General features: G+C 44.7%; 1 protein-coding gene across 2 annotated transcripts in view; it reads right to left on the reverse strand.

Annotated features, from left to right (window-relative positions):
* SOAT1 (sterol O-acyltransferase 1) overlaps positions 1-24,776 on the reverse strand; it is a 76,435-nt gene that overhangs the window by 35,848 nt on the left and 15,811 nt on the right. For both annotated transcript variants that reach the window (XM_089677265.1, XM_089677264.1), the window contains exon 2: positions 23,497-23,617. In XM_089677265.1, coding sequence (XP_089533391.1) covers positions 23,497-23,614 — 118 coding nt within the window. In that variant the 5' untranslated portion in view covers positions 23,615-23,617. The remainder of the gene's footprint in view (positions 1-23,496; positions 23,618-24,776) is intronic.

The following is a 24,776-nucleotide window of genomic DNA, read 5'->3' on the forward strand; positions in this document are numbered from 1 at the left end:
CCACCACATCTAAGACATGGTAAGCTGTCAAATAATAAAAGGTTTGTTTTTATGTTTAATACCACTTTAAGCTCCAGGCTGTTATAAATACACAATTTAATTCAGTTGCATAATAAACTATAATACAGGGCTTGAAAAAGCTACTCGCCCGCTTGCCAAATGCGAGGAGAAATTCCTCTGTGGCGAGCATAGATAAAGCTTGGAGCGACTGCACCTGCGCTCCTAGCCTCATTGTTTGAGTTTACAAAGCGCCGAGTTCCGGTTTACAAATTCCGATTTCCGGCTTCTGCGGCAACGCCGCCGACGGGACAGGTGCAGGAGAGGTCCGCTCTCCTACGCTGAGAGGAGACACCATCTCCACTGCCGCGGGGGACTCGGGGGGGACAGTAAGTACTGTATACAACATGTCCTATCACTATAATGGAGTACAGGGGAGCTGGGAAATACATTACTCAGTAATGTATATCCCAGCTCCCCTGTACTCCATTATAGTGATATGACATGTATACAGTAATCATAGTAATGTATATCCCAGCTCCCCTGTACTCCATTATAGTGATGACATGTATACAGTAATGATTACTGTATACATGTCATATCACTATAATGGAGTACAGGGGAGCTGGGATATACATTACTGTATACATGTCATATCACTATAATGGAGTACAGGGGAGCTGGGATATACATTACTGTATACATGTCATATCAATATAATGGAGTACAGGGGAGCTGGGATATACATTACTATGATTACTGTATACATGTCAGATCACTATAATGGAGTACAGGGGAGCTGGGATATACATTACTATGATTACTGTATACATGTCATATCACTATACTGGAGTACAGGGGAGCTGGGATACACATTACAGTGTTATATTTCGGACTATTTATTCTAAAGAAAAATGTAATTTCATAAGCCTTAAGGGGGCAGACCTGGGCAAGGTTGGGTGGGGCAACTGGTGGCGAGTAAGTTTTGTGACCGGCTAGTAGGTCTGAACTCAAAATTTTAACCCCTGCTATATTATATACTCAATAAACAAGTAATAACCTTCGCAAAAAGCATACATCAGTGCCATCAATCCACAATAACAAAAATCATAAAAGTTCTATTTTTACACTACTTTTTGTAGTTTTTTTTACTAAGGTGATTTGTTTATTGGCTTATTGAGTATTTCAGCTGTTCTCTTAATTTATGTTTGTTTGGTTGATTTATTTGTGTTAGAATAGCACATATTATTCTGGCACAGCTTACATGAATTGAATTCTTATATTTTGTCGTTTAAACTCAGAACAATATTTTATATAATTTGTTCGCATAATAAGCAAAACTTGATAAAACTAGAATAAGTATGTGAATCTGTGATGGTAATAGCACTCCACAGCAGGAATTAGGCTCCACTCACACTCAAGTGATGAGGAGATGTGTGAAATATCACACACAGTACTGCAAACACACTATGTTCTGACAGGTCCCCTGCAGTGCCATTCATTTTTAATACACCAGTCAATGCATGCCTGCTAAATTGCACCACAACACGTGGCAACTGATTGGCACGTAATGTAGTGTGATGCAATTTAAAAAGAAAAAAAAGCTCACTCTTCCTTTGTGCGATTGTTGCATGTAGGGTAATCGCAAACATGCCAAAACGCAGTTACACTAGGTGTGAATGGAGCCCTGAACTGGGAAGTGGAGGGGCAACACAGTGAGCCACGCAAACTCTGCTGCATTACACTGTGTTGTCAATCTAACAGTGAAAACTTCATGACAGGAGGGAAGATCTTAATAAACTGTTGCTCCTTCAATCAATTTAATGCAAGGTACACATGGAAGTTGTTTTTTTTTTTGTTCAACCCAGTGGGCTGAAGGGAAAAAAAATACTAATAATGAGGGGTCGCCGTACTAAGTGATGTTAGTGTGGCGATCTCCCCCCACTGAGCTACTGTGTTCTGACAGGAAGACTACCCTCCCCCCTAGTGAAAAATGCATGTTATCCACAGGACATGGTGCAACAAATACCCTATCTGGGTGATCCCTGTCAGCGTACACAATTTGCTCCAGAATATAATGCACTGGAATGGCCTGAGTGCTCTGTGGAGGCTTCAAAGAGACCAGGGAAGAATAAGTAACCTCATAGGCTTCTATCAGAGGTAGCCTGATAGAAGCTTATGACCATATCACTGAGATCTTGAACTAAAAATCTCGGAGACTGGGAGGCAGAAACCTTCTGCTTCTCCTCAGGCTGTGACTCCTCAGACAGAAATTCTACTGCCTAACTTTCCTACAGTTCTTCCTCATCCTCAGGCTCCAACCATTCCTGCTCCAGGATTGGTGGTTCTAGTGACGGGGATCTATCCCGCTTCTTAGTCCCTTGAGAAACTGATGCAATCATCCCGATGATCTGATCTTCTAAACCAGCTAAGGCTGAAGCAAGATCTTCTTTGGTTACATATGCTGAGGCAGAAGCCCCAGTAGTAGCCACAATTCCAGATAGACGCAGCGGCTCAGACTGCCCAGTCACTTCTGGCCTGTCATGAGAGGATATTACAGCAGACCTTCCGCTAGGTTCCTCAGGTCCCAGAGTCTGAAGAGTGGAGAGGCACCGAATCCAAGCTGCATGAGGTCCAGTGTGAGGTTTCCACAGTCAGTGATGATTTGGGGAGCCATGTCATCTGCTGGTGTTTGTCCACTGTGTTTTAAGTTCAAAGTCAGCGCAGCCCTCTACCAGGAAATTCTAAAGCACTTGATGCTTCCCGCTGCTGACCAGCTTTATGGAGATGCGGATTTCATTTTCCAGCAGGACTTGGCACCTGTCCACACTGCCAAGTACCAATACCTGGTTTAATGGCCATGGTATCACTGTGCTTGACTGGCCAGCAAACTTGCATGACCTAAACCCAATAGAGAATCTGTGGGGTGTTGCCAAGAGGAAGATGAGAGACACCAGACCCAACAATGTAGATGAGCTGAAGGCCGCTATCAAAACAATCTGGGATTCCAAAACACCTCAGCAGTGCCACAGGCTAATCGCCTCCATGCCACACCGCATTGATGCAGTAATTCATGCAAAAAGGAGCCCTGACCGTGACCTTTTCAGTAAACCAACATTTCTATATTAAAAGTCCTTTTTTTATTGGTCTTATGTAATATTCTAATTTTCTGATTTACTGAATGTTGGGTTTTCACTAGCTGTAAGCCATAATCATCAAAATGAAAAAGAAAGAAATACGTGAAAGAGATCACTTTGTGTATAATGAATCTATATACAGTTGCAAGAAAATGTATGTGAACCCCTTGGGATTACGTGGAGTTTTGCATGAATTGGACATAAAATGTGTTCTGAAAGTCATCTAAGTCACAACAATAGAAGAACAGTCTGCTGAACATAATACTACACAAACATTAGATGTTGCCATTATTTAATTGCACATAAAACATGTAAACATTCACAGTGCAGGGAGGAAAAAGTATGTGAGGCAATAGCTTAATGACTTCTCCCAGAGCTAATTGGAGCCAGGAGTGAGCCAACCTTGACTCCAAGCAGTGTCATGATATTGGATGTGTTGCTGACAGCTGTCCTGCCCTTAAAAAACACACACCTGTTTTGGGTTTACTGGTTTCAAGAAGCACTGTCTGATGTGAACCATGCCTCGCAGAAAAGAGCTCTCAGAAGACCTACGATCAAGAATTGTTGACTTGCATGAAGCTGGAAAGGGTTACAAAAGTAGCTCCAAAAGCCTTGATGTTCATGTGTCCACGGTAAGACAGACTGTCTACAAATGGAGAAAGTTTAGCACTGTTGCTACTCTCCCTAGGCGTGGTCGTCCTGTAAAAATGACTGCAAGAGCACAGCGCAGAATGCTGCATGAGGTAAAGAAGAATCCCAGAGTGTCAGCTAAAGACCTACAGAAATCTCTGGCACATGCTAACATTTTTGTTGACACATCTACAATAAGGAAAACATTAAACAAGAATGGAGTACATGGGAGGACACCACGGAGGAAGCTGTCCAAAAAGAATATTGCAGCACATTTGAAGTTTGCAAAAGAGCACCTGGATGTTCCACAGCACTACTGGCAAAATATACTGTGGACAGATGAAACCAAGATTGAGTTGTTTGGGAAGAACACACAACACTATGTGTGGAGAAAAAAAAGGCACAGCACACCAACATCAAAACCTCATCCCCACTGTAAAACATGGCGGAGGGAGCATCATGGTTTGGGGCTGCTTTGCTGCCTCAGGGCCTGGACGGATTGTTGTCATTGATGGGAAAATGAATTCCAGAGTTTATCAAGACATTTTGCAGGAAAACGTACGACCATCTGTCCGCCAACTGAAGCTCTGCAGAGGATGGGTGATGCAACAGGACAATGACCCAAAGCATACAAGTAATTCAACAAAACAATGGCTGCAACAGCACAGAATACGCCTTCTGGAGTGGCCCAGTCAGAGTCCTGACCTCAACTCGATTGAAATGCTGTGACATGACCTTAAGAGAGCGATTCACACCAGACATCCCAAGAATATTGCTACACTGAAACAGTTTTGTGAAGAGGAGTGGTCCAAAATTACTCCAGGTCGTTGTGCAGGTCTGATCTGCAACTACAGGATACGTTTGGTTGAGGTGATTGCTGCCAAAGGAGGGTCAACCAGTTATTAAGTCCAAAGGTTCACATACTTTTTCCTCCCTGCACTGTGAAATGTTTACATGTAATGTGCAATTAAACCATGGCAACATCTAATGTTTGTGTAGTATTATGTTCAGCAGACTGTGTTCTTCTATTGTTGTGACTTAGATGACGTTCAGAGCACATTTTATGCCCAATTCATGCAAAACTCCACGTAGTCCCAAGGGGTTCACATACTTTTTCTTGCAACTGTAATATATGAGTTTCACTTTCTGAATTGAATTAACTTTTTGATGATATTCTAATTTCTTGAGATATATCTGTAATATGTCCAGCACTATCTAAAAATGCCAAAACCATATTACATTTCCAAAAGAAAATAATAAACACTATATTACACATATATATGCATGCATTAAGCTGCATTTCAAATCTTTCTTTAACCACTTGCCTACCGGGCACTTTTACCCCCTTCCTGCCCAGGCCAATTTTCAACTTTCAGCACTGTTGCAATTTGAATGACAATTGCGCGGTCATGCAACACTGTACTCATATGAAATTTGTATCATTTTTTTGAGACAGATAGAACTTTCTTCTGGTGGTATTTAATCACCTCTGGGTTTTTTATTTTTTAGTAAACAAACTAAAAACAACTGAAAATTTTGAAAAAAAAAAAAAAAAAATGTTCTTAGTTTCTGTTATAAAATTTTGTAAGTAAGCAATTTTTCTCCATTACTGATGTGTGCTACTGAGGCTGCAGTGATAAGCTGCACTGATAGGCAGCACTGATGGGCATTGACAGGCAACACTGATGGGCAGTGAAAGGCAGCACTCATATGGCACTGATAGGCAGCACTGACTGGCACTGATAGGTGGCACTGAAAGGCAGCTCAGATGGGCACTGGCAGGTGGCATTGATGGGCACTGACAGGTGGCACTGATGGGGCTGCCGAGGAGAGGACTGCCGATAACCAGCATTTGCTCGTTTACATGCGATCAGCTGTGATTGGACACAGCTGATCACATGACAGAGCCGATGTCATCGGCTCTTTCCACTGAACGGTGATTCGCTGTGTCTCAGGGACACAGTGCACCATGATCACCACATGCGCGGTTACAGTGGGAGGACATCATAAGACATCCTCCCAGAACGAGAGAACCACCGCTCTCCGGTCATTTCCTTATATGGCGGGTGGAAAGCGGTTAAACACATGACTCTTAAAGTTAACATAAAGTAAAACGAATAGCAAACTTTTGATTTTCATTTTTTGCTAGGCAGCTTTGTCTGTTAGGGCTTGTTCAAATACGGTGCGGTGACTGCTGTTTTTCCGCCCTGGATAAATGCCAGTCACCTCTAGGGCACATAGAAATACATTTTTCTATATCCTTCAATCGCTCTGCAACGCAGCTTGGAGGTGAAGTGTAGTGAGCTGCATTTTACTGCACAGGTAGGCACCGCATGTCACTGTGCTGCTGTGCAGACATGAATGAAAAGGTTGCTTTGTGCACTTCTTTTAGGCCTCATGCACACTGCAGCTCAAAAACGCCTGTTTTACAGGAGTTTGGTAGGGGTTTTTTTCTGCTTCTAAAGGCCCCATCCATGTTAGCCTATGTGTCAATGCAAAATAGGCATTAAAAGGAGTTTAGAGGCGGGGCATTTAGAAGCAAAAAAAAGCATCATTTGTGCATTTAAGAGAAGAGCATTTTGGCTGAAAAAAATTCCAAAACGCACCTAAATGCATCGAAGCGCTAGACAAGCTTGAGCCTTTTTTTTGTATTTCAATGTCCAGAATAAAGTAACACTCTGAGCAATGAAATTAATAAACACCCAAGCGCTTGATGCACCTAAAGCACACACAGGTGAAAAAAGGCAATTAATGCAACCACCACATCTGAGAATTGGTAATATATTACATCTTTGTGTTTATCTCTGGTTTAAGCAATACCCACCAACTGCGTACAAAATCTACAATTACAAGGTTACATTGGGAAATGACTGGTACAGAACAGAGAGTCCTCATGCACACTAGACTTTTTTACAGCTGATGTTTTTGGCTTTTGACATTTTTTTTTCTACAGCCAATAAACTCCCCAGCATGTTATCCTATGTGCACACACACAGTGTAATCAGCGTTTTTGGCTGGGAAATCCCCCCCCCCCAGAACTAGTGGGTTTCTAGGGCAGTTTTTTAGCTGTAAAAATACTCTAACGCTGAAAGACGCACCAAAATGTGGTAAATTGCGGTAATCCAGTGTTTTTTAGACTTTTTTACCAAAAAAAGTAAAACCAAAACAAAACCTCCTAAAAAAAACAAAACAAAAAAACCACACGGTAAAACACCGCTAAATGCTAATCCAAAAACGCTGATAAACTCACGTTTTTAATGTGACTTTACACAGCTAACGTTACCAGCATTATTGAAACGCCCAGTGAGCATGGAGGCTCAGAACAAAAGAATTTCCACGTGTTTTACTGAGGGGCACAGGTCACTGAATGTATTCCCTAGGCTAAATTCACATGAACACCAAAACGGGAGCACTGGGACAAATGGTTCAATATACTTCTATATTCATCTAGCATTTTGATACACAGATATGAAAATCACGTGCACCACTCAGAAAAGTCTACAACTATAAAAAGGTATGAGCAGGCAGCTTATATATTCAAAGGTTTCTCAATATAATACTGCTACTTAAAGATGCTTTCTAGATTAAAGGGGCAGGACATTGAATCCTTTGAAGATAGGTTCCTACCTTTGCAGCTCTGCAAGTTGCGTTTGCGAGAACAAGGCAGCCAACGCTTTGCCTGCGTTTAATGCAGGAAAAATGGTTCCTGTACCATTTGTAAAATACAGTAGCAGGGAAAAATTGCATAGTGTTTTTGCACCATACGATTTCCAGGCAGTTCCCATACTCTCACAGGGGTGCCATTAAGAATGAATGGTAGCCCAGTAAATCTGTAAAGAGCAGTGCGTTTTGGCTGCGGGTGGTTTTAAGTGTGGGGATAAGGTGCGATTCCCGCACCCCCACAAGTGTGAACCTAGCCTTAAAGTGGTTGTAAAGGCTCAAGGTTTTTTACCTTCTTACATTCTATGCATGAAGGCAAAAAAACCTTTGTGCAGCATCCCCACCAGCCCCCCCAATACACACCTAAACCCCCTCTCGATCCAGCGATGTGCACTGGAGACTTGGCTATCCCGGGACTCTCTCTCCTCATTGGCTGAGACAGAAGTGGGAGCCATTGGCACCCACTGCTATCAACCACAGCCAGTGAGCCAAGGAGAAGAGAGAGGGATGGGGCCGAGCTGCGGCTCAGTGTGTGAATGGATAAAGGAAGCAGCGGGTGCCCCCATAGCAAGCTGCTTGATGTGGGGGCACCCGACAGGATGGAGAGGCCAGGAGCACAGGCGGGGGACCCAAGAAAAAGAGGATCCGGGCTGCTCTGTGCAAAATCACTGCACACAGCAGGTAAGTATTGACATTATTTTTTCTAAACAACAAATAAGCCTTTAGAATCACTTTAAACTGGTAACTAGAATCAGACCTAGAATCAGATATATTGTTTGATCCCATGTCAGCCAGTGGCTGTTGCAGGGGAGAGGAGAAAGAACTCTGGCAACAGCTAGTAAAGCCTGGAACATCACCCATAGGCTTCAATGAACCATCTGTTGTCAGTGCTCCCTCCTCTTCCCTGCAGCCATGCTGGCTGACAGAGTGGATCCAGATCATGTGACTAGGCTGGAGGGGCCTGACAATAGGCAAGTACTGTCTATATATCATTCTTACACAGGTTAGGTAGCACAGGTGTTAGGAGGGGGGAGGTGACAATTATAAAGGCTAGTTAGGTGTAATCCAGAAATTCACTTCAAGTATATGCATAGGAATTAACATGCAAGCGTACTCCTTCAGACAATGCTTTTATCCTTCTTTCTCACTGTACTATTTATTATTTATTTCAGGTACTTATATAGCACTGTCAATTTACGCAGCTCTTTACATATATATTGTACATTCACATCAATCCCTAACCCTCAAGGGGTGTACAATCTAAGGTCCCTAACTCACATTCATACATACACATACTAGGGCCAATTTAGACAGGATCCAATTAACCTACCAGCATGTCTTTGGAGTTTGGGAGGAGATCGGAGTACCTGGATGAAACCCACGCAGGCACAGGGAGAACATGCAAACTCCAGGCAGGTGGTGCCGTGGTTGGGATTCGAACCAGCAACCCTAGTACTGCCAGGCGGAAGTGATAACCATTTAGCCACTGTGTTGCCCTGTACTAGCCAGCACATCTTTGTTCAGGCATCATCCACAGTCCACCTCTACTTCCCAAACGAAGATGTGTCAGCCCTTACATGGCACAGTCATTAAAGAATACATAAACCCAACATTTCATTTTCCTAATATGTGCCTGCTGTACCACATACCTGTATGAAAAAGTATCCTGTTCTCTTTGTATGAAATCCCTGGTGTTCCTGCCAGTCCCCCTGATGTCTTATTAAAAACTGACCACACTAGGCATGAGAGCACAGAGTGGTCTGTTCTCAAACTGTGCTGAGAACTCAGCCTGCTCACCTCCAATGACCAGACTCATCCTGGTATGCCCCCCCGCCCCCGCCTGCACAGCCATTCACTGGGAAGACTAGTGTGCAACTGTTTCTCATGCCCTAGCTCTCTAAGCTTTTTATGCAAGTCCCCTTTCACACGGGTAGTCCGTCGGGTCTGCCTGTCCATTTTTCAGATGGAACTAACCGGACTCTTCATTCTCCTGTAGGGGTAGCTGGATGATGTAAACAGACTTGTTGGCGCTTACACCCGACTACCTCTGATCCAATCCAGCAACAACAAATAGAAGGGGGATCCATTCCTCTCTGTCTGGCCAGATCTAATCAGCGGTCCGTTTACATTCAACTGCCCATAGAAGTGAGTGGCCTGTGTCCACGTTTGCTCTGTCATCCGGCAGCTCCTGTCAGCTCAGCAGAGGATCAAGGAATGGATCCCCTGCTGAGCAAAAATGAATCTGGACCACGTGAAAGAAGCCTAAGCGTTTACAACCACTTTAAAGGTGAACTGCTGCCCAATCTAAGTTCACTAAAGTATTTACATTCCAAACAAGCAAAAAAAAAGTGCTTTAAGACTAGCTCTTATTCACCTCTGTAAGCTATAGGCATATTGTAGAAATTCATCTGCAAATTTCACAAAAGAGATCTAAATCACAGCTCCCTTTCTATGGAGAGCAGAATCCTGGCAACCTTCCAACATTCTAATGTAAACAGTAGGTGTATATGAATTACTACACAGTCCAAGCAGCTTGGAAGGTCACAGAAGTCTTTTTTAAAAAGATCTTTTCACACTAGCGGTAACATTTACGCCCCTCCATGGTAGATCTCTTTTCAGAGGGCAATGAAAGCAGTTAAGCAGGCATTCAGGTGGCGATACAACTGCCTCCTGATGCTTTTTTTCTTTATTGCTGAACGGCAATTTTACATGACTGGATTTTAGCTTTCAGTTCTGGTGCAGTCGCATTCGCATACATGGGAGAGTTTGACAGGCGGTGCTGCCTGACAACTCTGTCTATAGAGTTAAAACTGCAAAGCATCGCAGCTGCAGCAATGTGTGGTGCTGTGAGCAGCACTGTGTACCCTTGTTGTTTGGCAGTTGCAGGGAGGAAAAATGCAGATCAAACGCCTGTTTTGATTGCCCCCTGGCCAACTGTGTAAAAGGAACCTTAGGCTACTTTCACACTGATCCGCTGCAAAAACATATAGGCATTTTTACTGCACTTTCTGGACGTTTTTTTAAAGGATTCGTGACTTAAAAACTGCACCAAAACCGCTTCTAAGAGGCGTTTTTAAGGTGCTTTTCATGTTGTTTCCATTGATTTCAATGGGAAGAGGAGTTTTTGGGGCGTTTTTTTAAACTCCCCAAACATGCCCCAAAAATGCTGCAAGCAGGAGTTTTTACACCGCACCACCTCAGTGTGAAAGCATACATAGATATACAGTCACATACACAGGGAAGCAGTTTTCTTGAGCTTTTCAGGCGCTTTTTTAAATGCAAAAACGCTTGCAAAAATACTCCAGTGTGAAAGTAGCATTTTAGGAATTTATTCGCTGAAACTTTAATATCAGTTCCCACAATGAAAAACACTCTATGAATAGATGGGTGGATGAATGAAAGGTCTGTCTCCTCAATTCATGGAGTGGTTTTCATTGTAGGAACTAATAGTACAGCTTCCATGAATGAGTGAGGGGTGGGTGGAAAGGGCAGGCAAAGTCAGCGCTTTTGACAAGTACCTGTGACAGGTAAAGTGACCCTTGCAGCACTGGAAGATCAAAGCTGCAGGGGTATCCAGAGTGAAGAGGATGAAGATTTCAAGGAACAGAGCAGCCACCAGCACATGGAATGCTTGTCACAGGTGTACTTTAGGGTGAACTCACACTAGGATGTTATGTACTGTGCCCGAGAACATTTAAACCCCAAGGTCCATTTGGTATGACTACTGTGATCACTCTGAACTGCGCTTGGGTATGGTTCAGTGTTCTATGCCATGACCTGCTTGAAAGAGGTAGTTTCGGGCTGGGTTTAGTTGGACTCCAGCACGGTATGTATATTTGTGATTACTAACTGTGCCTGAGCACAGAACTCTCATGGATCACTGAGCACTCATGAAGCATGGAAATAGGCATCAAGGTAGTCTGTCTGGCATGTGATGACAGGCTTCATAGGGCCTGGCACAATGTGAAAGCAGACCAGCAAGGGAGTGAAGAAGGGGGACAGTCGTACTTGTACTTAATGTTAGTATGGCACTAATGACTGCTACCTAATGATCGAGCATTCTGAATAATTACACTATTGGCTGTATATCGTGGCATGTCAAGAATTCATTCAAAGACTTGTAAAGTTACCGATAGGTTGCAATATATGGTATATTATAGTGATTCATGTTGCCAAGTCAAGAATACTTGATACTTTCCTGACTTCACAGAGAGACACTCAGAACGCAAAAAAAAAAAGAAAAAAAGGTCAGGCGCAAAAACTGTTTTCCCTACCAATAGCAAGTCTAAACTTTATTATTTGCTACAGAAAAAAAAAAAAAATCAAATAATTCCTCAGCCTCCTGATCACTAAACCTTAATGTACCATCATAAGTCAAAGTGTAAATCAGTACAATTGCAAGAAGAAAGCATATACACATATAACCTGACAGTTGTGACCAAAGTACTAAAACTTTGCTCAGGTTCATTGTAATTAATTTTAAGTCTTTGACCATTCACCCAGAGCAGAGACAAAACACTGAGACTCTCAGTTCTTTCCTTTGTCATGTGGCTATTATGCTGCGTGATCAGCCGGGGAGTATGAACTCAGAGATTACTGTAGTGTGACACATGCTGTAATGCTCCACTGCTCTGAGATAGATCAAAATAAGGGTCCTTTTATTAGAAAGTCTTGGAGTATTGTAAGGTCTTACATCAACAGACAAAAAGGCAGGCCACATAATCTTGTAGTGGATGGGAGCCCAGAAATCCTAATCTTAGTGTCAGGCTCCCCTTCATTATAATTATATGCCAAAAGAACTGCTTAGGGAAGACATACAGTTGTCAGATCTCTGATATGCTACAACCCACTGTAATGTATTTCAAAACCAGCAAAGTAGATGATTTATTTCATAGTTCAGATCTGTACTAGAACATTGGTGGTTGGAATCTGATTTGCTCTGTTGAAAAACAGGGTTTTTACATAAGGGTTCTAAAAGTGACCATCCCTTGCTCCCCTATGCCTCGTATAGTGTATATTTAATACATTAATAAGTTGATCTCTGGACTACCGGCTAAATACATAGTTGAAATTCAGTGCCTTGAAAAAGTATTCATACCCCTTTCCACAGTTTGTCATGTTACAACCATAAATGTAAATGTATTTTATTGGGATTTTATGTGATAGAGGATGGATTGAACAGTGCTCCATGAGATGTTCAAAGCCTGGGTACTTTTTTATAACCTAACCCTGCTTTAAAAACTTCCCCACAACTTTATCCCTGACCTATCTGGTGTGTTCCTTGGCCTTCATGATGCAGTTTATTCACTAATGTTCTCTAACAAACCTCTGAGGGCTTCACAGAACAGCTGTATTTATACTGAGATTAAATTACACACAGGTGGACTCTATTTACTAATAAGGGGACTTCCAAAGGCAATTGGTTCCACTAGATTTTAGTTAGGGGTATCAGAGAAAGGGCACTGAATATAAATGCACACCACACTTTTCAGATATTTGTAAAAAATTTTGAAAACCATTTAGCATTTTCCTTCCACTTCACAATTATGTGCCAGTTTGTGTTGGTCTATCACATAAAATCCCAATAAAATACATTTACGTTGTTGGTTGTAACATGACAAAATGTGGAAAATTTCAAGGGGAATGAATACTTTTACAAGACACTGTACATGGCATACATCCAACATAGGAACTGCTTTACCTGCTAAATTCTGTGTAGCCACAATTTGTGATCCAAGTACCCCTGCTGAGCAGCGCAACCTTGATGTCTGAAAAACGTGCTTGATGAAAGGGACTCACAAAGCAAAGATGCTATGCTAGTGAAGTATTATTTGCACATTACGAGTAAACGTCATCTGTCCTGTTCCTGGAGCATGCCCACATAAATATAGCTTCATTCAGACATACAGTACACTCGAAACCATCAGTCACAAGAACTCACGGTTTGAGTGTGCCGAAAAGAAATCCTAGGAAGACATCTATTACTAAAAACTTTATATAAAGTGCTCACTAATTGCTGCAGATATCGTAACTGGACCTTTGGCTAGAATGGGATAGAACAATACTCGAGCGGTACATGCAGTGTGCAGTACTGCTATGTGAATAAGGCCTCATTATTAGGGCAGGTTGTAGCATCCAAAAGGCTGTCACAGACAGGTTAAAGTAGTGCTAAAAGCACACAGGTTTTTTCATAGGTACATTTGTGTATTGGCTAGTTGAGCATAGGACATTAAATGTTTGTGGGCTCAATTCACTAAGAGTTATTTTCCTCTTTAAAAAGGAGAAGTACAGCCAAAGCTTTTTGAGTGGGGAGAGAGAGAGAGGGAGAGAAGGGGGGGGGGGGAGAGAGAGAGAGAGAGAGAGAAGGGGAGAGAGGGGGGGAGGGGGAGAGAGAGAGAGAGAGGAGAGGGAGATGGGTGGGAGGGGGGAGATAGGAGAGAGAGAGGGGGGAGGGGGGAGAGAGAGGGGGAAAGAAGGGGAGAGAGAGAGTGAGAGAGGGGAAAGGGGGAGATAGGGGGGGCGGGGGAGAGAGAGAGGGCGGAGGAGAGGGGGGAGGAGAGAGAGGGAGGGAGGAGGGAGAGGGGAGAGAGTGGGGGGAGAGGGAAGAGAGAGAGAGTGGGGGAGCGAGAGAGAGGGAGGGAAGGAGCGAGAGAGAGGGAGGGAGAGAGCGAGAGGGAGGGAGAGAGCGGGAGGGAGAGAGCGAGGAAGAGAGGGGGAGAGGGGGAGAGAGAGGGGGGGTGAGAGAGAGAAGAGGGAGGGAGAGAGAGAGAGAGAAGAGGGAGGGAGGGAGGGGGAGAGAAGAGGGAGGGAGGGAGGGAGGGAGGGAGGGAGGGGGGAGAGAAGAGGGAGGGAGGGAGGGGGAGAGAAGAGGGAGGGAGGGAGGGGGAGAGAAGAGGGAGGGAGGGAGGGGGAGAGAAGAGGGAGGGAGGGAGGGGGAGAGAAGAGGGAGGGAGGGGGAGAGAAGAGGGAGGGAGGGGGAGAGAGGGAGAGAGAAGAGAGGGAGAGAGAAGAGGGAGGGAGGGAGAGAGAGAGAAGAGGGAGGGAGGGAGAGAGAGAGAAGAGGGAGGGAGGGAGAGAGAGAGAAGAGGGAGGGAGGGAGAGAGAGAGAAGAGGGAGGGAGGGAGAGAGAGAGAAGAGGGAGGGAGGGAGAGAGAGAGAAGAGGGAGGGAGGGAGAGAGAGAGAAGAGGAAGGGAGGGAGAGAGAGAAGAGGGAGGGAGGGAGGGAGGGAGAGAGAGAAGAGGGAGGGAGGGAGGGAGGGAGAGAGAGAGAGGGAGGGAGGGAGGGAGAGAGAGAAGAGGGAGGGAGGGAGGGAGAGAGAGAAGAGGAGGGAGGGAGGGGAGAGAGAGAGAAGAGGGAGGGAGGGAGGGAGAGAGAGAAGAGGGAGGGAGGGAGGGAGAGAGAGAAGAGGAGGGAGGGAGGGGAGAGAGAGAGAGGGGAGGGAGGGAGGGGAGAGAGAGAAGAGGGAGGGAGGGAGGGAGAGAGGAGAAAGAGGGAGGGGAGAGAGAGAAGAGGGAGGGAGGGAGGGAGAGAGAGAAGAGGGAGGGAGGAGAGAGAGAAGAGGGAGGGAGGGAGGGGAGAGAGAAGAGGGAGGGAGGGAGGGGAGAGAGAGAAGAGGGAGGGGAGAGAGGAAAAGAGGGAGGGAGGGAGGGAGGGAGAGAGAGAAGAGGGAGGGGATGGAGGGGAGAGAGAAGAGGGAGGGAGGGAGGGAGGGGAGAGAGAGAGAGGGAGGGGAGAGAGAGAAGAGGGAGGGGAGAGAGAGAAGAGGGAGGGAGAGAGAGAAGAGGGAGGGAGAGAGAGAAGAGGGAGGGAGGGAGAGAAGAGGGAGGGAGGGAGAGAGAGAAGAGAGGAAGGGAGGAGGAGAGAGAAGAGGGAGGGAGGGAGAGAGAGAGAAGAGGGAGGGAGGGAGAGAGAGAGAAGAGGGGGAGGAGGGAGAGAGAGAAGAGGGAGGGAGGGAGAGAGAGAGAAGAGGGAGGGAGGGAGAGAGAGAGAGAGAAGGGAGGGAGAGAGAGAAGGGAGGAGAGAGAGAGAAGAGGGAGGAGGGAGGGAGAGAGAGAAGAGGGAGGGAGGAGGGAGAGAGAGAAGAGGAGGGAGGGAGAGAGAGAGAAGAGGAGGGAGGGGGAGGGAGAGAGAGAAGAGGGAGGGAGGGAGGGAGAGAGAAGAGGGAGGGAGGGAGGGGAGAGAGAGAGAGGGAGGGAGAGAGAGAAGAGGGAGGGAGGGAGGGGAGAGAGAGAAGAGGAGGGAGGGAGAGAGAGAAGAGGGAGGGAGGGGAGAGAGAAGAGGGAGGGAGGGGAGAGAGAGAGAGGGAGGGGAGAGAGAAAAGAGGGAGGGGGGAGGGAGGGAGAGAGAGGAAGAGGGAGGGAGGGAGGGGGAGAGAGAAGAGGGAGGGAGGGAGGGGAGAGAGAGAAGAGGGAGGGGAGAGAGAGAGGGAGAGAGAAGGGGGAGGGAGAGAGAGAAGAGGGAGGGAGAGAGAGAAGAGGGAGGGAGAGAGAGAGAGGGAGGGAGAAGAGAGAGTGGGAGGGAGAGAGAGAGAGAGGGGAGGGAGAGAGAGAAGAGGGAGGGGAAAGAGAGAGAAGGAGGGAGAGAGAGAAGAGGGAGGAGAGAGAGAAGAGGGAGGGAGAGAGAGAGAAAGAGGGAGGGAGAGAGAGAGAGAAGAGGGAGGGAGAGAGAGAGAGAAGAGGGAGGGGGAGAGAGAGAGAGGGAGGGGGAGAGAGAGAGAGAGGGGGAGAGAGAGAAGAGGGAGGGGGAGAGAGAGAAAGAGGGAGAGGAAGAGGAGGGAGGGGAGGGAGAGAGAGGGAGGGGGAGGAGAGAGAGAAGAGGAGGGAGAGAGAGAGAAAGAGGGAGGGAGAGAGAGAGAAGAGGGAGGGAGAGAGAGAGAAGAGGGAGGGAGAGAGAGAGAAGAGGGAGGGAGAGAGAGAGAGAGGGAGGGAGAGAGAGGAGGGAGGGAGGAGAGAGGAGGAGGGGAGCGGGAGAGCGAGAGGAGGGGGGAGGGAGAGAGGGAGGGAGGGAGAGAGAGGAGGGAGGAGGAGGGAGGGAGAGAGAGGAGGGAGGGGAGAGGGAGAGAGGGAGGAGGAGGGGAGAGGGAGAGAGAGGGAGGAGGGAGGGAGAGAGAGAGGAGGGAGGGGGAGAGAGAGAGAGGGAGGGAGAGAGAGAGAGGAGGGAGGGAGAGAGAGAGGAGGGAGGGGGAGAGGAGAGGAGGGGGAGGGAGAGAGAGGAGGGAGGGAGAGAGCGAGAGGGAGGAGGAGAGGAGGGAGAGGAGGGAGGAGGGAGGGAGAGAGAGAGGGAGGGAGAGAGAGAGAGGGGGAGGAGGGAGAGAGAGGAGGGAGGGAGAGGAGAGAGGAGGGAGGGAGAGAGAGAGAGGAGGGAGGGAGGGAGAGAGAGAGGAGGAGAGGGGAGAGAGAGGAAGGGAGGGGGAGAGAGAGGAGGGAGGGGGGAGAGAGAGGAGGGAGGAGGAGAGAGAGGAGGGAGGGGAGTGAGAGAGGAGGGGAGGGAGAGAGAGGAGGGAGGGAGGAAGAGAGGGAGAGGGAGGGAGGGGAGAGAGAGACTCCACTAATGGGAACCAGACAGTAATAAAAACCTGACCAGGTGATCTACTCCATTTCCACTCTATACAACATTTAAAAAAGATTTTGCCTTTACCAAGTAATTCAGCCCCAATGTTTCTGTGCTTTTCCATACTTAGGTTTCTAATTACTGTTGAGAGAACTGACCCAAAAAGGTAGAGACTACTCCAAAATGGCGATTATATTTTTGCATTACTTAAATGTCTGAACCACTGCTTAGTTAACTCATGCATTTATTTATTTCCTTATATATTTACCTTGTGTTGTGTTCAGCATCCTATGAGTGAATTGGAAAAGACCGTGACATGTTATTCAATTATCTCATGAAATATTCTTTAGTGAATTGATCGAAAAACGTCAAAATCACTTACAAATCTGAGAGCTTACAACTGCCATCTCCAGATTGCTCTGCTCTACTTCTCAGACCTTCCGGTCAGGGAGTGTGTACTCACAACTACACAGAATACGCTCTGATCTCCTTCCTCGGGACTACAACTCCCATAATTCCACTGCATATGCACATTTTGTACAGTCCTCTCTGGCTGTCTATGAATGTTGGCACAGGTGGGGTACTTAACATAAGCTTAGAGCATCTCTCCCAGAAGCGTGCAGGAAAAGGTGGCTCCATAGGGCCATGCAAGGCAACAGAGAACAGGAAACCTTCGGCAAGGTTCTTTTTACAAATCAGTTTAGCAACGTTTAGCAGAATTTGGTGTTTGGGCATTTATTACTTTCATTGGCCAGAATTTCACACCTAGCATTTAGCTGCTCCTGGATGCACTGGCAGATTTTTTTACTTGCCTCTAAACTTTCCTGCCACTAAATGGACACATAGGCTAAAATGCAGGGGAGTTTAGAGGCAGGGAAAAAAAAAAAAAACGCTAGATGCCTCTAGGAGCAGCACTATAACATTCATGAGGCCTAAATAGTTTGTTTGGACCATGTTCATGCAAATGAACTATTACCTGCACTACTAGATTTGCTTGCTGTGTGCACTGTATGAACTGTGTGAAGCCTCAGCTACATACATTATAAAGGGCTGTGCTTTGGCAGTGGGATGGGAACGAAATCCTGGAACAAAATCGAGTCTGTCCAGCCATTCACAGGGAGCTTTGTATTCTATGACTGAATACAAAGCTCCCTCTGATTGGCTGTGGCGAAGAGGCAGGTGAATGACTTCTCAATCTCTGGTTCCTCCATTAAGAGAGATCGTTGTATTCATTCATAGAATACAAAGCTCCCTTTGAATGGCTAAGCATCCTAACTTGATTTTGTTCCAGGAGTGGGACAGGAAGTTCCAGTTCTAGTAGTGAAGGTAGTAGTTCACTAGCTTGGTCCAAACAAACGATTTAAGCTTCTCTAAAACATGGAGATCGACTTTAAGAAGAATAGGCAGTTGACAAGGTAAGTGCTGAGAAAAGCCGTTTTAATTTATATTAACATTTTTGGGTTAAAAAACACTTTAACTATAACATCCAAAAATAATCTTAGAAGAGTGTAATGCGGTCTATAATGTGACTATTTTCCCCTCCAAAAACCTTTAGCTTTGTTCCATTTATTGAGTTCACTGGAGTTCAGTTTTAGACTGTTAGTCGCAGTGAGGTCATCATGATGAAACACAGCGAAAACTGCCTGGACGTACACAGTAGAAGGTCACAGGAAGTACTCGAGTCACTATCACATGAGACAGTCCATCTCTATTAAAAAGGTCTGAAATGTAAATTTGGCCCAATGAAAGAAATTTGCACAAACTACAAAAGTTACAAAACAAGGAGCATTTTAGAATTATTTTTTGCAATCCACAAAAAACTGAATGAAATTCAGAAAGGTAAAAACACTTCAGTGTAAATTAGTTGACAGCTTAGATGTGGATATGAAAGGCTCCTATGTGAAACTATAGTGGCCACAAAAAAGCACAAATACATTAAGAAACAATGTATAACAAAACTCACAAAATAGATCACGCTGTATGTAAAAACACGACCTCGCTTTTTTTTTTTTTAAGACCTAGACCAGCTCAAAAGCTGATCAGATTTAAACATACACACATCTGTTTAACGTCTGCCTGTCCATTAGTTAAACCTTAAGCTTCTGTTTAGATCTACCTGAAAACTAACATGCAGATCTGATTGGAACAGCCTTATGAAAGGGGTCTAAGATCAACAGCCACACTGGATAATAAGAATGTGCAGGAACTAAGGAGTGGGAAGTTTTTTTTTGTTATCAGGAAGTGCTGGAGCTTTGTTGTCAGAATGGCCCAAGATTCGGTTGCTACAGGACATTTTTGGTTGCTGCTGAGGTTAGGAGCAGGTAACTCTGGGTTCCTGCCCCTCATAGCTGCAGTGATATGCCCCTTTACCCCATTACATTTTTTTTTTTTTTAAGGAAATCTGAGCAAACAGTTAAAGTCATTCTAAAAGGTTTTTTTTTTTTTTCTTTTTTAATAACAAACATGTCATACTTACATGCTCTGTGCAATAGTTTTGCACAGAGCAGTCCCTATTCTCTTCTTCTTGGGTCCCTTGCCAGTGCTCCTAGCTCCTCCCCCTTGACCAGTGCCCCAATAGCAAGCTCGCTCCCGAGTCCCGCACAATGCAGACACAGAGTTGCAGCTTGGCCCTGCCCCCCACTCTCCTCATAAGCTCACTGGCTATGATTGACAGCAGTGGGAACCAGTGGCTCTCGCTGCTGTGTCTCAGACAAGAGAGGGGTTCAGGTGAGTACGAGGAAGGGGCTGGAGGGGGAGCAGCACACAGAAAGTTTTTACCTTCATGCATTTAGCCTTTACAACCACTTTAAATAAACAGATGAACAGCATAAACTACATGTTAGTGGATTTATATTTCTGTCCATCAAGTCCTGAGATTTACACAGCTGTCACATAGCACACAATTGTCTGGCAGGGCAGGAGAACTAATTTTTCTCTGCTACAGTTAAAATGGATTTTGCACTTTATTCCATCAACTTAAACCACCGCCAGTAAAAATTTTTGGGGCAAAAAAAAAAAAAGAAAAAAAGCTAAAAATTAGCTCTTCCAAGCTGCATGGAGTGACATCATCATCCTTCAGGTGAGATTCCTGGGAATACAAAGCAAAATTCTCCTCCTAGGTTGGTGCACCCTCTTTTTCCTTTTCTTGTTGTAGATAATCCTGGGAATCCACAGTACCCCAATTCTTGCAAGAGGATGCTGAAGTATGCTGCAGTAGCATCTGCTTGCAGAGTTTTGAGCTACTCAGCATTTCCTGGGATATTGCGCGAAGGATGCCAACATTACCTCCTTCTAAGTGCCGCAGGTGGAAGAGAGAATAAGGTTAGCTTATCAATTAACTTTGAACCGCTTTAAAGAAACACTTAAAGGTCTTGTCCCTTCCTGAACCCGTGACTAAGCAGTGAATGAAGAAGCAACACACCACTGATCTAATCTCAGTTGCTTTGCACGCTGCTCCTATTCACACGCCCTTCATCAGTAAAATGAGAACTGCTGCACAACTGATTGGCTTTATGTACTGCTTCTCCCTCTCCCAGCCTAAGTTCTGCTATAAGATTTAGATATCCTTGTTGTAAAAATTATGCTTCAGACTAGTGAAAAGCTAGCTTCATAGGTTGGTGCAAGGTCACACCTAACTATGTATGTAATGCTAATCATTTTGCATAAACGTAGCACATGGTGCTTGTTGCCTGGTAATCACTCTGACCCACTTATTTTCATACTTTGAAAAAATGATCTGAAATAAGTATGCAGAAAATGATAGCTGTCCTGGGTCAGTGACAAAATACTGAAGCCAGTGGCTCAGCAGAACAGCCAAGTAACTAATACTTTCAGTACTAAAATCATCACTTGTATTGCTCATGACGGGTTTAATTTATGTTACTCTCAGCGCTCTAAAGAGCTCTAGCAATGCCAACCTTAAAAAAGCATTTATCCAAATTGAATTTCAATAGTTATTTTGTCATGTACCATCTCTTAAAGCCAATTTAAACCCAAAACAAAAACATTTTATATTGAAGCTTGACAGTCATTATCAGTGGTAGTTACAGAACTTTTCTTTTTCCAGACATATCGTCCTTTATTATCACTTAAGTGATCCTACCAGAAACACACTCCCTGTCCTAGGGTGACTATCTTAACTCTTTGTACTGTATCTAGGGCCTTAAAACAGTAAATGTTTGTACTACAGAACTCTTGCCGCTTTCTTCATCTTAACACAGTGGGGAGGTTTTCTGTAGTTTCCAAAGAGCACCGGGAAAATAATAACTGACCGAAGTCAGGAAATAGTGCTCAGCAAGTTATTATTTCACAAGATTTCTGGCAAGATTATCTTTAAAAAAAATGCTTTCAATAGTATACAGCCATAACATTATGACCACTGGCACGTAAAGTGAATAGCATTGATTATTTCACTACAATGGCACCTGAAAATTGGTGGGATATATTAAGCAGCAAGTGAACATGTTGTCCCTGAAGCTAATATGTTGAAGGCATAAAAAAAACAGTAAAGAGTAAGAATTTTCAGTGACAAGGACCAATTTGTGATGGCTAGATTGGGTCAGAGCAACTCCAAAAGTTCAGCTGTTGTGGGATGTTCCGCGCCTGCAGTGGTCAGGGCCTACTTAAAGTGGTCTAAAAAAGGAAAAAAAAAACGGTGAATCGCAGACAGGGTCATGAGTGGCCAAGGCACACTGATGTACGTGGGGAGCGAAAACTGGCCCTTGTAGTCAGGTCCAATAGAAAAGCTACTGTAACTCAAATTGCTAGAAAGGTTCAAGCTGGTCCTGATAGAAAGGTGTCAGAAAACACAGTGCATGACAGTTTGTTGTGTGTGGAGCTGCGTGGCCAGACTGGTCAGAGTGCCCATGCTGAACTGTGTCCACAGCTAAGTGCCTACAATTGGCAATGAGCATCAGAACTGGACCACAGAGCAGTGGAAGAAGGTCATTTCTGGTCATTTTCTTTAACCCCTTTGCGCCGGCCGCACACAAATGTGCGGCCTCCCGGCATCTGGGCCTAGACACCGAGCAGCCGCACATTTGCGTTCATGTAACAAAAAACATGTGCTGAGAGCGCGTGCCCTGCACGCTCCCAGCACACGTGCGGTACTCACGGAAAGGTCCCGGTCCGCTCTTTCGATCGGCACCTTTCCCGATCATGTGGTCACATGATCCCTAAACCACGCCCCTCCCGGCATCTGAAACTCTTAAAGGGCCGAGAGGTGCCGGCGGGAAGGGGTTAAAATAATACGGAGAGCCAGGTGCATGTGCACTGCTTACCCCAGAAAGAGATGGGAACAGGATGCAGTATGGGAATATGGCACAGCTTGGCACCAGATACCCCAGAATACTTTCATACTTTCAGAGGTTTAGTTATACAGTTGAGGGCTGTTTTGGTAGCAAAAGAAGACCTACTCAGTATTCAGTGGGTGGTCATGTTATGGTGTGTGGTTATAATGTTATGGCTGATCAGAGTATCTAACCATTTGCCCTCCACAGGATTTACCCCACTTCCTGACCAGGCCATTTTTTGTGTTACGGTGCGGTGTTAATTAACTGAAAATTGCGCAGTCATACAACACTGCACCCAAATGAAATTTATGTCCTTTTTTCCCCCCATGAATTGAATTGAGCTTTTGTTCGGTGGCATTTGATCGCCTGTGCGTTTATTTTTTGCGCTATAAAAAAAAAGGCCGACAATTTTGAGAAAAAAAAATATTATTGACTTTTTGCTATTGAACATATCCAGTAAAAAATGTTTAAAAAAAAAAAATCTAAAATTTTGTCATAAATTTAGGCCAAAATGTATGTCTTTGCTAGCAAAAAAATCCCAATACATGTAAATTAATTGGTTTATGTGAAAGTTATAGTGTTTACAAATGGCGGTACACACACACACAAATTTTTTTTCTTAATTTTTACTAGTAATGGCGGCGATCAGAAACTTATAGTGGGACTACAGCGGGCATTCTGACACTGGGGGAAACTGACTTGGTGTCACTAACATCCCCAATGACACCAATACAGTGTCAGTGCTAATACAAAGCATTGACACTGTACTAATGGCACTGGGCAGGAAGGGGTTAACATGTGAAGAGATCAAAGGGTTAACTGTGTGCGGTTTTACTTGGGGCTGTGTCTGTGTGCTTCACTGTAAGCACACAGCACAGCCATGCAAAGCAGTGTGCACGAGCTGTCAGGGAGGAGGACTGTTTTGTTTACTAACAGTTCTCCCCGTCGGAGATGCTCGGCAATCACCGGGCGCTGGCGAGTAATCACCGGGTGTGACCTGGTGATTGACAGCCATGGCCACAAATGGTGGTGCATTTGCAAAATCACGTATACATACGTGATTTTGCGCACCTGTGCCACTCTGTAGCAGTATATCTGCTATAGGGCGGACGGAAAGCGGTTAAAGACTAAAATGGAGCAAACAAGTCAATTGTTAGAATTTATTTACACTTTGAGTTAACCATATGAACAAATACAGATCCCAATCCTTACTACCACCACCATCTCCTACCGTTAGTCATATTCCTGAAAGGTCTGTCTGCCTCTGTTCTTCTTTTAACTTCCTCTTTCTCTGTCGGTTTGGAGACCAAACGACGACTCCGTAAAACGCGACAATCATCTTCAGACATTGCCTAGAAAAATATGGAAAAAAAAAATTAAAATGCAATTACGCCAAAATTTTATTAAAACAATATGTCAATTTAAATGAAGATCACGTTCTTTCTAAATAATAGTTTTAAAAGTACATATTAATGTTAGAAGATAACAAGAAATGTAATTTAAAATACTTGTTAGCACACGTAGACGTCCGGCTAGACGGGAAGGTGAAAGCTTGTTTGGTCATGTGTTCAATACAGGATGTTATTATGTGTTATTCCTAGCTTACTGGCAGCTGCCTCCTGGCCAGTGGCAAGGATCTGCAAACAGATTTCTGCACATTGGAACACTGCCACAGCATGGATTTTACACCGTGTATTAAAAATATTAAAACCAGAAAGATCTTTCCACACATAGAATACACCATACACAGATTAACACAAAATGATTGGACATCATCCAACAGGGAACTTAAGAAAAACGATAGCCAGAAGGAATAATATTTAACCATGGTGCAAAGAGTAATATTGAACTGTAAACCTTTAGTAAGCAAAGATCAGCAGATCTGTCATTAAAGTGCAGTTCCGCTTTCGCAGCCAAAATTGATACTACACCTATTTTACATGCATTAAATGCCCTATTAGCATAGCTGCAATTTGTAAACTTTTGTTTTTAAGTTATGCTGACTTTTAAGATGCTCTTTCTGGAAATGCAGCACTGCAAAATCCTACTCTGTTTATAAGGGGGCTGGTCAGCAGCATTTGCCACAATTAATCCTGTCCGTACTGTGCTGACAGATCTTCATGCTCAGCTGTAAACTGAGCAGTCTCTCCTACCAAAGGGTTAATGGTTCACAAGCCAGGCTTCTCCATTGTATGGTAATGAGAAGAAATTCAACCTGTTCTAAGGACAGACTCACTGTGAGTTTGTCCATAAATCCTTGCAGTCAGCCATGAGGCCTTCCGCTGAGAAAAAGGCTTAAGGTCTTTTTTACCTTCATGAAGGCAAAAAACCTTCTGTGTGCAGCAGCACCCCCAGCCCTCCTCCCCCCCCCCCAATACTCACCTAAGACTCCTCTTGATCCAGTGATGTGAAGTGGAATCTCAGTTATCCTGGGACTCCCTATTCTTATTGGCTGAGACAAAAGCGGGAGCTATTGGCTCCCACTGCTGTCAAACACAGCCAGTGAGCCAA

The sequence above is a fragment of the Staurois parvus genome, unplaced genomic scaffold, assembly GCF_062004578.1.
Source record: "Staurois parvus isolate SC_StPar_1 unplaced genomic scaffold, SC_StPar_1.0 ptg000183l, whole genome shotgun sequence".
In the NCBI taxonomy this organism is placed as follows: domain Eukaryota; kingdom Metazoa; phylum Chordata; class Amphibia; order Anura; family Ranidae; genus Staurois; species Staurois parvus.